We start from the raw sequence: 14,796 nt of genomic DNA, 5'->3' as shown, positions 1-14,796 counted from the left end.
AAAAAAAAAAAAAAAAACCCTATGGAACACATGGGGTCGCCATGAGTCAGGCCTGCTCCATAGCAACTGGCTGAAAGACTTCGGAGAAGCGTAGTGAGACGTCTGTTAGGTCATCCTGCATTATTTGAGATACTTGCTGAGTTTGATGCCTTGTTAGAAGTTAATTTAAGCTGAAAGCAAGGAAAATTTTTCATTATGTTTAAAGTCCCCACTTGGCATATAACTTAAATGTTTGTGAACGAAATTCTAAATGATCTCTAATATAAACACACTTGAGTCTTAAGTGAAAGGAGAAAAAAAAAAGGATAAATTAAAACAGACTCTAAGGCAAATGGCAAGATTGAGGTTAAATTAACTCTGCCTTGTTCAGGAGCTTAGAACTGAGGAACAGATAGACGATCCCATCCATGTGGCAGATCAAAGTTTGATACTGTTGTGATTGTTATTGTTAAGTGACAATGAATCAGTTCTGATTCGTTGTGACCCTGCATAGGATTTCCGAGGCTGTACATCTTTGAAAGAGCAGAAAACCTCATCTTTCTCCTGTGAATCTGATACTATGAAATAACACCTAAGCCATTTTGGGAACATTAAAATTTGGTGAACTCTTTGTTTTGTAATCTAACCAGATATGAAAGGCAAAAGCTGCAACATATCTTTTAGGTTTTTCTGAGTCTGAGAAGATAGAGGTAGATGAAGACATGAAGAAGACTTTGATTGGCATTAAGCAGATGAAAATCATGATAGAAAGAATAGAGGAAGAACATACTAATCTAATGAAAACCCTGAAGAAATGCAGAGCAGAAAAGCAGGTACAGTTGCTGTAAATTATATCTGTTCCTAAATCTATCTGGGCCAAATCTATTGCCCTTGTCAGTACAATTGATGAATTGCCTATTTTCCCTGATAATAATTGTTCTGGACAGTAGCCTTTATTGAAGGAAAAGGTTGAAGGAAATTTCAAATTTCATCAAAGAACGCATTCCTTGTAGAATCAGCTTTTATAAAGTCTGGAGTGGACCTCAAATACATGAATTTGGGGGATTTGCCTCTGGGAAATGCTGTTTTCTCAAAATGCTTCATTACACACTTAGTCTGCTCTGAGTTAAGATATTGAGTGAGACCAAAGTGCTGGGGAAACTTTGGTTACATCAGTGATCTCCAAAGTTTTTTGATCTCACATATCTATCACTAAAAAAAATGTTTAGCACTAACTCCTAAGTATATGCATATTAATTTATTTATAAATTTTATATGTATCAAAAAATTGATATATCATCATCTGTCCCATCTTGGGTGGATGCAAGTCCATATTTCATAAAACCTTCTAGATCATTTGAAATTTTCAGCCAACTTGCCTGATACAATTAGATCAGCATGTTTTTACTTTGTCATGTGGCCAGTGCAGAGTTCATCATGAAGATGTGTCCACTCTGCCATTTTGGTTGTGTCCATTTGAACTTAAATGCTAGTATTTTAAAAATCTGACAAGGCTTTTTTTCTCCCAAGAACCTTTTAAGCCTCCTGTCTATATTGTGAAGGTTGTTGTTGTTGTTGTTAAGTGCCGTCGAGTCGGTTCCGACCCATAGCGACCCTGTACAGGGTTTCCGAGGGTGTAAATCCTTACGGGAGTAGAAAGCCTCATCTTTCTCCCGCGGAGCGGCTGGTAGTTTCGAACCGCTGACCTTAAGGTTCGCAGCCCGATTCGTAACCACTACGCTACCAGAGCTCCTTGTGAAGGTTAGCTTAGTAAAAAAAAATAAAGACTTTGGCAGTTCGGTGGTAAACATCTTACTTTCTATGCAAAAGATCCAGGTTTGAGTGCTGGTCAAGCACTTCATGTATAACAACCACCCACCCTTCTGTGTGTGTGTGTTGTTATGATGATGAACAACTTTCAGCAGAGTCCAGACTAAAATGGAGTAGGAAGAAAGTCCTGGAAATCTACTTCTAAAAATTAGCCATTGAAAACTCTATAGAGTACAGTTCTACTCTGACACAGGTGGGGTTGCCATGAGTCAGGGGCCACTTAACAACAGCTACCAAAAACATCAGCTTCATGAAAACTAGATGATAAACTTGAATCCAATTGGCTGCAAATAAGCAAAGATTGCCAATGCTTCTGAAATGTAGAAGCCCCATTCTTCCCTGGGGTTCATACATAATTATCTGACATAAACACCTCAAGAGAGCCCCAATGTATTAAATAATATAATAACTGAATCTATTTTTTAATTAAAAAAAAGAACAAAGAGAAACTCTAATATTTCCTTCCTCTGCTCCAGTGAGTGTGTACCCCAGCTGGGGACCAGTGAGCTCTAGAAAGCTCCTTGAATTCTCCACCCATCATGGTCTTTGGAAGTTTATTAAACACTCTCATTAGGGCTGACTGACAGGCTGACCCCTGAGCTGCATGCTGGCCTGTCACCACACCTACCGCAGGATGCCTGGCAAAGAAAGGAGATTGTCTGACCAGCAGCTGCAAACCCTCCTCTTTGGGGCAGCAATCAAAAAACATTTTGAGAAAATAAAAAATCCTCATCAGGAAAATGTAGAAGCCCCCACCGAGCTAAGTTCTCATTTCTGGTAAATTCTGAGTTCCACCATCTGGGAATAATGACACCAGACATCCCTGATAGCTCTAACAAGATGCATTATCACTTTGAATCCTTCCAACATCTGAGTAAACCATTGCTTTTATTTTGCAGCTAAGGAAACTTAGGTTTGAGGTGGTCCTTAATGTGTTCCCCAACACTGCCATAGTAAGGGGGAGCGAGTCCACAGATGTTGCACAGGTAGTCGCTGTTTCTCACTTGCCTTCTGGGAAGCTAAAAAGGAAAAGAATGCAGGGAGTAGGTACCACAGAAATTAGTATCGGTTTCAGTTATGACCCTAAAGCATCCCAGAAACTGGGACATTTTTCATTTTTGCTTTAAAAAGCACTTATTGGGTAAAAATATGTTGAATTATGTACTTAGGGTTTGATTTGAGTGCTCAAAAAGTTCATTGAAAGAAAGAAACCTACTTAACCCTGAATTGTCCTCCCTAAAGTGACTTTAAACCTATAATAAAGGTCAGATTAGGCAAATTACAAATTAACTAATGTGGCTAATGCGCTCCCAGCCTCCCAGCAGGGCATCTTCAGGTCCCTGTCCTTACCTCCTCCCTCCCCATTAACACTGAGTGAGAGAGCCTTGGAAACTTGCTCTTAACGAAGTGAGGAACCCTGGAGCCCCTCAAAGTGATTTGCTCCATATGGTATTTGATAAGCTTTACACTCCAGGAATAGAGTTCTGAGTATGAAATCAGTGCTGGGATGTTTAGGACCCAAATTTAGGACCTATGTACATTTACATCCTTTCGGGGGAAGACAAGAAAGATAGTAATAATAACATGTTAGGAGTCTTGGAGTGGTGCTTTGGGATAAACACTGGACTGTTAACCTTGCGGTTGGTTGTTCACACCTACCAGTCACTCCTTGAAAACCCTCTAAGGGTGGCTGTGTGTTAGAACTGACTCTACGGCACTTAACAACAGGTGCCTTGCTTGCTTACCTCACAGAAATTTGAGGTAGGTCCCTATTGCTATTCCTGTTTTCTAGGGATATGCCTGAGGCTTACAGATGTTTGCCCAGTGGTACATCATGAGTATAGTTTGGAGTTGGAAATACTGGGATTCTGGTCATGGTAACAATGAACAGAATCTTTACAGTTGGGACTGATTAACAAAATATGGATGGTCTTGTGGAGTCCTGGTATGGGTTAATGGGCTGGGCTGGAAGGTCAGTTTGAACTGTTAGGTCAGTGGTTCAAGCTCACCAGCCACTCGTCCTCGGAAACCCTATATAGATAGGGTAACTGTGAGTCTGAAAGGAGCTCTGGTAGTGTAGTGGTTACGAATTGGGCTGCGAACCACAAGGTCAGCAGTTCAAAACTACCAGCTGTTCCATGGGAGAAAGATGAGGCTTTCTGCTCCTGTAAAGATAGATATACAGCCTCAGAAATCCTGTACAGGGTCGCTATCCCAACCAACCAAATGAGTCAGAACCAACTCAACAGCATTTAACAACAATTGTTGAGGCAACCTTCCTGGAAAACGTCTAGGATTCCAAAATTATTCTGCAAAGCCCAAGGAGACAATAAAATCTTGTCTGGGTCAAAGGGTGCATGTAGCAGACTGGGTCCCTGCCAATTTTCTTATTCGGGTCATAGTGAACAGAAGTTGGATTAGTACCCGGACGCTGTACAATGAAGTCAGCTGAGAAGTCTGAGCAGGGTGCAAGAGATGCAGAAGATTGGCAGTGCTGGTAGATCCTTTGGGCTTAATATGCCAGAAATGGGTGATTTCTTTTTCTTTTTTGTTAGGTAAAAGTGCACAGTAATTTGATTTTTAAGTACAAATGTGATTTTATTTTAAGGGACTCACATTTAACCCTGAGGCTGTCTTCTTATGGTTGGGTCCTTATGCCTCTAATTCCCGGAGACTAGAGATTCTTGTAGTGCAAACGGTTAGCACATGTGGCGGCTAACAGCAACGTAGGAGATTTGAGTCCATCCAGAGGCTCTTCAAAAAAAAAAGGCTTGAGGATCTACTTTCAAAAATATCAGCCATTGAAAGCCCTGTGGAGCACAGACAGTTCCGCTCTGAGACACAAGGGGTCGCCATTCGTTGGAATTACATGGACAGCAACTGTTTTCTCTTTAGCTAGCTTCAGGCAGGGAGAGATCCAGTCTTTGGGCTAGCAGGGAAGCGGGGAGTCTAAGTTATCTGTCAAGTCAGTTCCAACTCAGAGCCACCCTGTATAGCGTTTCCGAAGAGCGGCTGGTGAGTTTGAACTGCCGACCTTGCAGTTCAAACTGCCTTTGTGGTCCAGTGCTTATCCTGCCACACCAGGACTCAGTCGGAAGTCTAAGTAGGCTCCGTTGGGGGTCTAGGTGGAGACCGCGAGCAGAGGGCATTGCAGGCCTCTCAGGGCTTCTGATCTGCACAGCAATAGTTGGCAAATCAAACAAGGCACCACAAGAGGGCGTTCTCAGAATAACAACAAGAATAGGTGCTAAAAAAAATACATTCTTTGCAAATAGAATGTAATTCGGTGAAATAGTTGATCTGATGTACAAGGATTGCACTTTCTTAAAATGTTTAAGAACATACAAATATTAAAGACAGCACAAATAACAGAAATAGAATGTGCCAGTTTTTTAAGCCTTAAAGTCCCTCTCCCACCTCCTCCCGCTCCTTCTAGAGTAGATGTGAAGGCAGACAAACAGATAAATGGCAGGCGGTCTCCCAGAGTAGGAAACCGTATCTTCATTGAGGATTCATTCAAATTGAGCATAATGTCTGTCACGTAGCAAGCACACAGTGAAGCTTGTTGAATTAATTAGTGAACACATGAATAAGATTTATACAGTCTTTAGTAAGAATGAATCAGTGGTGTTAGTCAAACAGAAAGCTATTGAGTAGATCTGTCAGCTACTGAAGGCAAAGGCAGAAGAAATCATTTAGAATATGCACATTTTTTAAAAAGGGACATCAACCTTAGTTGATGCACATAGAATCATGAAATGAAGAGACTGTTTCTTTGTTTTAATTAGGAGACCTTGACACTTATGAATGAAGTTCAAGAGCATCTGAAAGAGGAAGAGAGGCTATGCCAAGTATCTCTAGCAGATTCATGGAACTAATGCAAGTCTTGCCTGGAAAGTAACTGCATGAGATATTATACAGCCTGCCAACCTGACTGGTCATCCATTAAAAATACGGTAAGAGATAAAGAGAGCGCCAGGTTTCAGAGTTCATAAGGCAACTCCCTCAGTTTATTTATTAAAGTATATTAAAATTTAGAATAAAGATGCCTGATTTGATATTGACCTTTTGCAATATAGAACCTAATGCTCATATCATCACCTGTGCAAACACAATGTATAAGTTAGAACATCATTCCTTTTCATGACACTACATGTATCTTTCTGAGGCATGCTTTATGTTTGTTATTTTGTGAACACATTCCCAGGAGATTGTAAGCTATTTGATAGCAGGAACCATATTTTGTCTTTGAGCATTGAAGGTAGTCAATAAATGTTGGTTGGATTGTATTCTCAATAATAATATTACCATCTCTGATTTCAACCTGCTTTAATTTTTTTCTCCTGGAGGCCAAACATCTTCCTCCTTCATCTCTCCTTCAATGTACTTGACCTTTTATGTGTGGTACATGCATGCACGTACACATACATAGACACATTGCCTTTAACCTGCGTGCAAGTATGTAATATAGGGCTGGTATGGTTTCTTTTTTGTCCCTCTCTAGCTAGCTAGCTTCTGAACATAAGGAATCACCAAGGGTGGTGCCCTACACAGTCTGAGCTATGCTCTAGAAAAGGTTCCAATTCTATTAGCCTGGATTTCCCTTCCCCTTTAGAAAATGAGTTGAATATGAAACTGAGTGAAATTTCACTCTCTGTTTTAGAGCATGCACTAATTAGAGTATGAATCTGTCTTGGCAACCCATAGGGTAATGAATGTGCCAAGTTAATTTGCCTCCACTGATAATTGCAGCTGCTCTGTTTTTGTAGCTCTTGTCACTCTCCAGTGTGGTGGGACAGTATTGACTGAAGGTCAGGAGGTATGAGGGCCACTCCCAGCTGTGCCAGTTATGTGACTATATGAACATTTCTTAGTATTTTAAAGTTTTGTTTTTGTGTTTGAGATTAGGTAAACAGAAGCTGGCAGAGGGACAGGCAGACAATTTGCCTAGATAATTCTTTGATAAAGACACAGTCCTCTAAGAATTCCTAAAGAATTCTTGGAACTGCACTGGGATGCTTACAGCACTGATGCGCAATAGTCAAGATGTCCAAGAACATGCACTGTGGCCGCAGCACTAATGTCTAAGGGCAACCATGTTCTGGCCTGGATTCAGGTATACCTAGATGAGACAGAGTATTGAGTGACAGCCAGTAAGCCTTCTACCCCTAAACTGGTACCTGGAATCCTACAATTATAACTTCATTCTTTTGACTATAGCCAAAATGAACTGTTGTTGTTAAGTGCCGTCAAGTCGGTTCCAACCCATAGCAACCCTGTATAGGGTTTCCGAGGAGTGGCTGATGAGCTTGAACCACCGACCTTGCAGTTCAAATAGCTTTGTAGTCGGGCACATTAGCCCACAGTGCCACACCAGGACTCCAAAATAGACTGTAGTCACTGCCAATATGTACCATCTCTAAAATGGATAACCCATTAAGCTGTATCAGATATCTGTAGATCACTGTGAGTGTATTGAGCTTTTCCTTTCCTGAGACTAATTTACAAAGAGAGAAAGAAGACTATGAAGACATTAGTAACATTTTACTGAAGGAAAAAGAACTAAGACAAGTGAAAGACAAGAGCCTTCATCTTGGTTTTTGGGCAGTCTCTACAGTGCCCTGGAAGCTGTGGCATGCCAACTGCCACCAGCACATCAGGCTGTGGTTCATCAATAATACTGGAAATGTAGGTCATCAGTGGGCAAAGAAAATCAGTAGGAACCGTAGATTGTATTCCCATAACCAAACTCAAAGCCAGGTGTAAGAATATTAATTATCTTATTGTTAATCATCTAAAGTCAATCCCCTTTCTCTCACTTGTCCAGAATTGTTCTTGATATAAAATGATTACTATAAGTTGACTTTAAAATTTACAATTAAAAAATGACCCAGAGATCAAATTAACCACTTCTTCCATTTCTGCCCCTCACTCTATCTACCTCATGATATATCAGTTTCTGTTTCCTTTCCATGAAGATAATCAAAGCGATCTCCCCATCTGTGAAAAGCTCACTGAGAAAGATGCACAAGTGGCCCAAATAGAGGATGTGTTCAGCCAATTGTCTGTGGACGTGGGATCTGTATTTAACAGAAGCTGTAACATCTTCAGACGGATGCAGCAAGAATTTGACCAGGCTTTTCAATCCTACTTCATGTCCGATACAGAGTTAATTGAACCTTATTTTCTAACTTTATCCAAAGAGCCAATGAAGAAAGGATATCTTTTGCAGAGTTGGGACATTCCTACCTTCTTTCTGCTATGTTGTAATTTCAATCTCTCTATTTATGAAACTGTCAGTGAAGCAATTGCTGGGACACGGAATGCTATAGAGGATTTACCAAAACAAGACAAAGGCAAGTATTAAAAGATGATTTTGACTTAGATGTCTACACTGAAGTCAAGTCTGGTTTCGTTTAGGGAATGATAGGCATTTCCAAGTTGTACCATGTTTCTTAAAGTGACAATATATAGTTTATCAAGGTTTCAGAAGCTCTTAAAGAAGCTTTGAAGTCAGAAAACCACCATGCCTCTTCCATCATTATTGGGAACATAATAACAACCATCTATAGTGTTGTTTCCTCTCTTAAGAGCACATTTTCAAAGCTGAAAAATAGCAATTGCCTCCTTTTTAAATAAACTGATGGGTAGGAGTGCAACTCTATTCTGCTTGGACATCATGGAATTTCTTTAAAACTGGTCCAGGAGCTAGATTCTTCTGCTACATAAAGAATCTAGTGTCATATACCCAGTTTCTAGGGAGTAGGTCAGGAGCCCTAGTGGTATAGTGGGTTAAGCCATGGGCTGCTAACTGCAAGGTCGGTGTTTCAAGTCCATCAGCTGCTCTGCAGGAGAAAGATGAGACTCTGATCCTGCAAAGATTGACAGTTTCGGGATCTAAGGGACAATTCTACTCTGTTCTCTAGGGTCATTATGAGTCAGAATCAACTCAATGTTTTGAAATTTGGTTTTGGTATGGAGTAGATTCTGACACACGGTGATCCCATTGTGTCAGAGTAGAACTGTACCCCATGAGGTTTTCAGTGACTGATTTTCCAGAAGGAGACCACCCAGCCTTGCTTCAGAGGCCTGAGTCATTTACACCCAGGGAGTCCAGTCTTACATATGAGTCTAAGTAGGAACTCCTCTGGATCACTGCTGTAATCCCTTAAGTAATGAAAGTGTATGCACAAAATGATAGAAGATGCTCATAGACAAACCCCAAATTATAGAAATAGGAAGGGGGTAAAAATTGCCTTCTACCAGTACCAAAAAATGGAGTCCTGGTGTGGTGCTGCAGGTTAATGCGCTAGACTGTAAGGTTGGTTTGAGGTAAGGGTTGGCAGTTCAAGCTCACCAGCCACTCCTCAGAAACCCTATGCAGGTCGCTATGAGTTGGAACCGACTTGAAAGCACTTAACAACAACAATAATACTAATCAAGTTCTACAATATTTCATGTTGGGAAAACAGTGTCACTTTATGTTTTAAGGCAGAAGGACTTAGGAAAGTACCTCCTGCACTCTTCTATGAAGTAGCTAGGACAGAGCCTTTCAGAAATGAGAGCTGTTGTGTGGGCTGCCTGTAGATCTGCATAGCCGCGGGCTGCTCTCCTATGGGCCAGTAGGGCAATTAAAAGGCTACTCCTCTTTGAACTGAAAAACAACATGGACTTCTTCTAGCTGGCTATTTCCCGATTACATCAGCTGTAGCTGGCAACATCTGAATTAAATTCTCACAATTGCCCCAAGATTGCCTAACTGGCCTCCATAAAGGAAAGCCTGACTTTAGAAGCATTAGAAACAAAAGCCAGGAAACAATGAATTGTATCCTTCCTGTCCCATTGTTACAGAAAACACTCATCATTCCTGGAATTGCTGTTGGCTTCTATTTCAGGGTCTTTCTTGTTAGTCAGGTGTTTTGTCTGGTATTCAATAAAGAGGTTCAAAATTCACCAATTATTTAAGAGACATGCCAGGGCAGTAAACATATATATCAATATTGGGGTTGTTGTGGTTAAGTGCCATCAAGTCGGTTCTGATTCATAGCCATCCTGTTTCTGAGGATGTAAATCTTTAGGGGAGCAGAGAACCTCATCTTTCTCCCATGGAGCAGCTGGTACTTTCAAACTGCTGACCTTAGAATCATTTTGCCTGACTTTTTAAATGGGTATTAATTGTCCTGGAATACTATTCAGAATGTGTTTTTGACAACAAACAAAATGTTGCCCCCCTTACCCTTCCTTTCACATGTTCCAACTCATAGCGAACCTGCATAGGGTTTCCAAGGAGCAGCTGATGAATTTGAACCATCAACCTTTCAGTTCAAACTGACTTTGCAGTCCAGCACATTAACTCACAGTGCCACGCCAGTACTTTTCACATTGTACAGCAATCCTATACATGGGGTGCATTCAAATATGCACAGGACTAGCAGTGACTCCTTGGAGTCCTGGTGTGGCACTGTGGCTAACGTGCCAGACTGTAAAGCCATTTGAACTGCAAAGTTGACAGTTCAAGCTCACCAGCTGCTCCCCAGAAACCCTATACAGGGTCGCTATGGGTTGGAACCAACTCAACGGCACTTCACAACAACAACAACAACAACAACATAGGTCAGAACCTACTCGACAGCACTTAACAATAACAACAAGTAGTTATGCAGAAACAGTGAAATCTAGATAATGTCTCAACAACTGGAACCTTCCCCACCATACTGACTAAGCACCGGGTTTCTACCAGTCTACCTTAGGGTTTCCTGCCTCGCATTCCCACACCTCAAGACTAGCCAACTGCCTCTAGAGGTGTGGGATGCCTCACTGCACCCCTCCTGGATATCCAGGGTTCCCTGTAAGTGAAAACCATTTAAAAACAACCATCAGCAAAGCCTATGTTGCACCACTTTATGTAGATGATTTGGAAGGCCATTTATCAAGAATAATACTTTTCCCTTTTTTGTCAGGTATCTGCATGTGCTCCCATCACTTTTCTGTACAGGTGGGCTGTGAAACTAACACTATTGTCCCTAGAAAATCTGCCTAATGAGTAGACATTTTAAGCTTTCCTCTTGTTGAGGCAGAATAATGGTTCTCAAGAGATATCTACACTCTAATCCTCCGAATCTGTGACTATATCAGGTTACATAACAAGAAGGAATTGCAGATGAAATTTAGGTAGCTAATTTTTGCTATTGTGGTTGTTGTTGTTAAGTGCTGTTGAGTCGGTTCTGACTCATAGAGAACCTATATGAACAGTTTCCAAGGAGCTGCTGGTGAGCTTGAACCGCCAACCTGGCAGTTCAAACCAATATTGCAGTCTAGCGCATTAACCTGCAGTGCCATACCAGGTTCCAACTCACAGCAACTCTATGTACAACAGAATGAAATACTGCCCAGTCTTGCACTGTTCTCACAATTGTTGTTATGTTTGAGCCTATTGTTGTAGCCACTATATCAATCCATCTCATTGAGGATTTCCTCTTTTTTACTGACCCTCTGCTTTACCAAGCATTAGATCCTTCTCTGGAGACTGATCCCTCCTGATTGCATGTCCAAAGTATGTGAGATGAAGTACCCCATTCTCACTTCTAAGGAATATTCTAGCTGAACTTCTTCCAAGGCAGATTTGTTTGTTTTTCTGACAGTCCATGGTATATTTCATATTCCTCACCAGCACCATAATGTAAATGCATCAGTTCTTCTTTAAGACCACAACAAACTGAAGCTAGAAATCAGTAACAGAAAAAAAAAATCCAAAAAACTGGAAAATATATGTTGTTGTTGTTAAGTGCTGTCGAGTTGGGTTTGACCTATAGCGAACCTGTATAGGGTTTCTAAGGAGCGGCTGGTGAGCTTGAACCACTGACCTTACCATTCAAGCTGACTTTGCAGTCCAGCTCATTAACCCACCAGTGCCATGGAATTAAACACAATGCTAAACTACCAAAGGGTCAAGGAAGAAAGTTAAAAGTCACAAATTTCTTAGAGTCAAGTGGAAATGAAATTTATGGAACGTATGAAGGCAGTACGCAGAAGAACACTTAAAGCAATAAATACCTCCATGAGAAAAGGAAAAGATCTCAAATCAACAGCCTAGCTCAACAATTCTAGGAACTGGAAAGAAAAGAGCAAACAAAGCCTAAATCAACCAGAAGAAAGGAAATATCAGGGATCAGATCATAAACAAATAAATTGAAAATATAATAAGGAGCTCTGGTAGTGGTTACGAATCGGGCTGCGAACCTTAAGGTCAGCGGTTCGAAACTACCAGCTGCTCCGCGGGAGAAAGCTCCGGCTTTCTACTCCGGTAAAGATTTACACCCTCAGAAACCCTATACAGGGTCGCTATGGGTCGGAACCGACTCGATGGCACATAACAACAACAACAACATAGTAACAATAGAGAAAATAAACAAAACCAGAAACTGATTCTTTGAAGAGATCAATAAAATTGACAAACCTTTAGCTGGAGTGACAAAAGAGCAGAAAAGATGCAATTGATCAAAATAAAAAATGAAACAGGGGATATTACAACTGACCCAACAGAAATAAAGAGACAGAATATGATGAACAACTATATAGCAATAGATGAAATAACTTAATTGAAATGGACAAATTCTTAAATGTACGTAACCTACCCAAACTTAAGACAAAAAATAGGAAGTCTCAATAGACCCATAACAAGTAAGGAGATCAAATCAGTGATTAAAATCTTCCAACAACAAAAAAAAAAGGTCCAGAATCAAATGGATTCATTAGGGAACTCTACCAAACACTTAGAGAAGAACTGGGACCAATACTGTTTAACCTCTTCCAAAAGATAGAGAAGGAAGGACTACTCCCCAATTAATCTAATGACTAAAACATAACCCTGACACCCAAACTAGACAACAACATCACAAGAAAAGAAAAGCTACAGGCCAATATCTCTTATGAATATGGATGCAAAATACTAGGAAACAGAATTCAGCAGCATATTAAAAGAGTTATTTATATACCATGACTAAGTGGGATTTATTCCAGGAATGTAGTTGGATTTCAACACTAGAGAATCAATCATCATAAAGCATCACATCAATAGAACAAAGTTAAAGGACCACATGATCATTTCTATGGATGTAGAAAAAGCATTTGATAAAATCTTTCCTGTTGAATACCCTAAAGAAGATTGGAATAGAATGGAAAGTCTTCAATATGATTTAGAGTATATATGAAAAGCCAGCAGTATATATGAAAAACTTTATACTTAAAGGAGAAAGACTGAGAGCTCTCTCCTTAAAATTGAGAACAAGACAAGGGTGCCTGGTTTCACTATTTTTATTCAATATTGTATTAGAAATCCCAGCCAGTCATAAGACAAGAAAATCAAGTAAAAGATATCCAGATAAGAAAAGAAGTAAAATTCTCTGTTTATGGATGGTGTGATTCTATGTGTAGAAAATCCCAAAGAGTCTCCAAGAAAAATTCTCCACTAACAGAGGAATTTAGCAAAGTTTCAGGGTACAAAGTCAAAAATCAAATACCAATTGGATTTCTATACACCAGAAATGAGAAATCTAAAAGGAAAACTGGGAAAATAATTTCATTTATAATTGCATCTAAAAGAATATAATACATAGGAAAGAAAATAGAATACTTAGGATAAATTTAACCAGGGACATGACACAGTGAAAACTGGAACACTGCTAAAAAGAGATTAAAGAAAACTTAAATAAATGGGAAGATGTTCCATGTCCATGGATTGGAAGACTAATATTATTAAGGTGTCAATATTGTTCACAGTGATCTATACAGGCAACATAATCCCAATTACAATTTAAACAACCTTCTTGACAGGTACCGAAAAACTAATCCTCAACTTTATATGGAAGGATAAGAGGACTGAATAAAGAGAACAAAGTAGGAGGACTTACACATTCTGTTTTTAAAACACACTATGCATTTTAACTGCCACTTGTCTGTCAGATTGATGTATACAGTGGGTTGGGTGTTGCTGCGATGCTGGAAGCTATGCCACCAGTATTTTAAATACCAGTAGAGTCAGCCAAGGTGGGCAGGTTTCAGCAGAGCTTCCAGATGAAGACAGAATATGAAGGAGAGACAGGATACTTCTGAATGTTTAGCCACTGAAGAGCAACAGAACATTGTCAGATATAGTCCCGGAAAATGAAAACATTAATAACTGCAGAATATTGTCAGACATGGTGACAGAAAATGAGCCCCTCAGGTTGGAAGGCACTCAAAATATGATTGGGAAAGAGCTGCCTCCTCAAAGTAGAGTTGACAATAATGACGTGAATGGAGAAAAACTTTCAGTATCTTCTTTTGCTGATGGGACACCCCTCAAAATAAAACCAGCTGTAAACATCCATTAATAATCAGAACATGGAATGCACGTAGAATTAATCTAGGATAATTGGAAGCTGTCAACATGAAATGGAACGCATAAACATCAATATTCTAGGCAATAGTGAGCTGAAATGGACTGGTATTGACCATCTTGAATCTGACAATCATATGGTTTACTATACCGGGAACAACAAATTCAAAAAGAATCGCATTGCATTCATCATCAAAAAGAGTATTTCAAGATCTGTCTGGAAACACAAGGCTGGGCAGTGTTTTTTGTTCTGTTGTGCACGGGATCACTATGAGTCGAAACCAACTTGACAAAACCCAACAACAAATACATTTAAAAATCTATTCTTCTGTCAGTTTGTCATACTGTGATGGCTTGCATGTTGCTGGAAGCTATGTCACCTGTGTTACAAATGCCAGCTGGGCCACCCATGGCAGAGCTTTCAGGCTAGGAACAGAATAGGAAGAAGGAATAAGTGGTCCACTACTAAGGGATTAGCTTCTGAAGACCTTATGAATAGCAGCGGGCCATTGTCTGATATAGTGCCAGAAGATGAGCTATTGGGTGGAAAGGCACTGATGTATGACTGGGGAAGAGCTGCCTCCTCAAAGTGGAGTCGAGCTTAATGATAT

At 40.1% G+C, this 14,796-nt stretch overlaps 1 protein-coding gene across 1 annotated transcript in view; it reads left to right on the top strand.

The window, feature by feature from the left end:
- CLUL1 (clusterin-like 1 (retinal)) overlaps nucleotides 1-14,796 on the top strand; it is a 48,585-nt gene that overhangs the window by 15,248 nt on the left and 18,541 nt on the right. Inside the window, 4 exon segments of the mRNA XM_006867296.1 lie at nucleotides 664-812; nucleotides 5,598-5,765; nucleotides 7,706-8,165; nucleotides 10,770-10,804. Of these exon segments, the coding sequence (XP_006867358.1) occupies nucleotides 664-812; nucleotides 5,598-5,765; nucleotides 7,706-8,165; nucleotides 10,770-10,804 (812 nt within the window).

This window comes from Chrysochloris asiatica, unplaced genomic scaffold, assembly GCF_000296735.1.
Source record: "Chrysochloris asiatica unplaced genomic scaffold, ChrAsi1.0 scaffold00103, whole genome shotgun sequence".
NCBI classification, from domain to species: Eukaryota; Metazoa; Chordata; class Mammalia; order Afrosoricida; family Chrysochloridae; genus Chrysochloris; species Chrysochloris asiatica.
The sequence above is the reverse complement of the archived record's forward strand: the minus strand, read 5'-3'. Positions and strand labels throughout refer to the sequence as shown.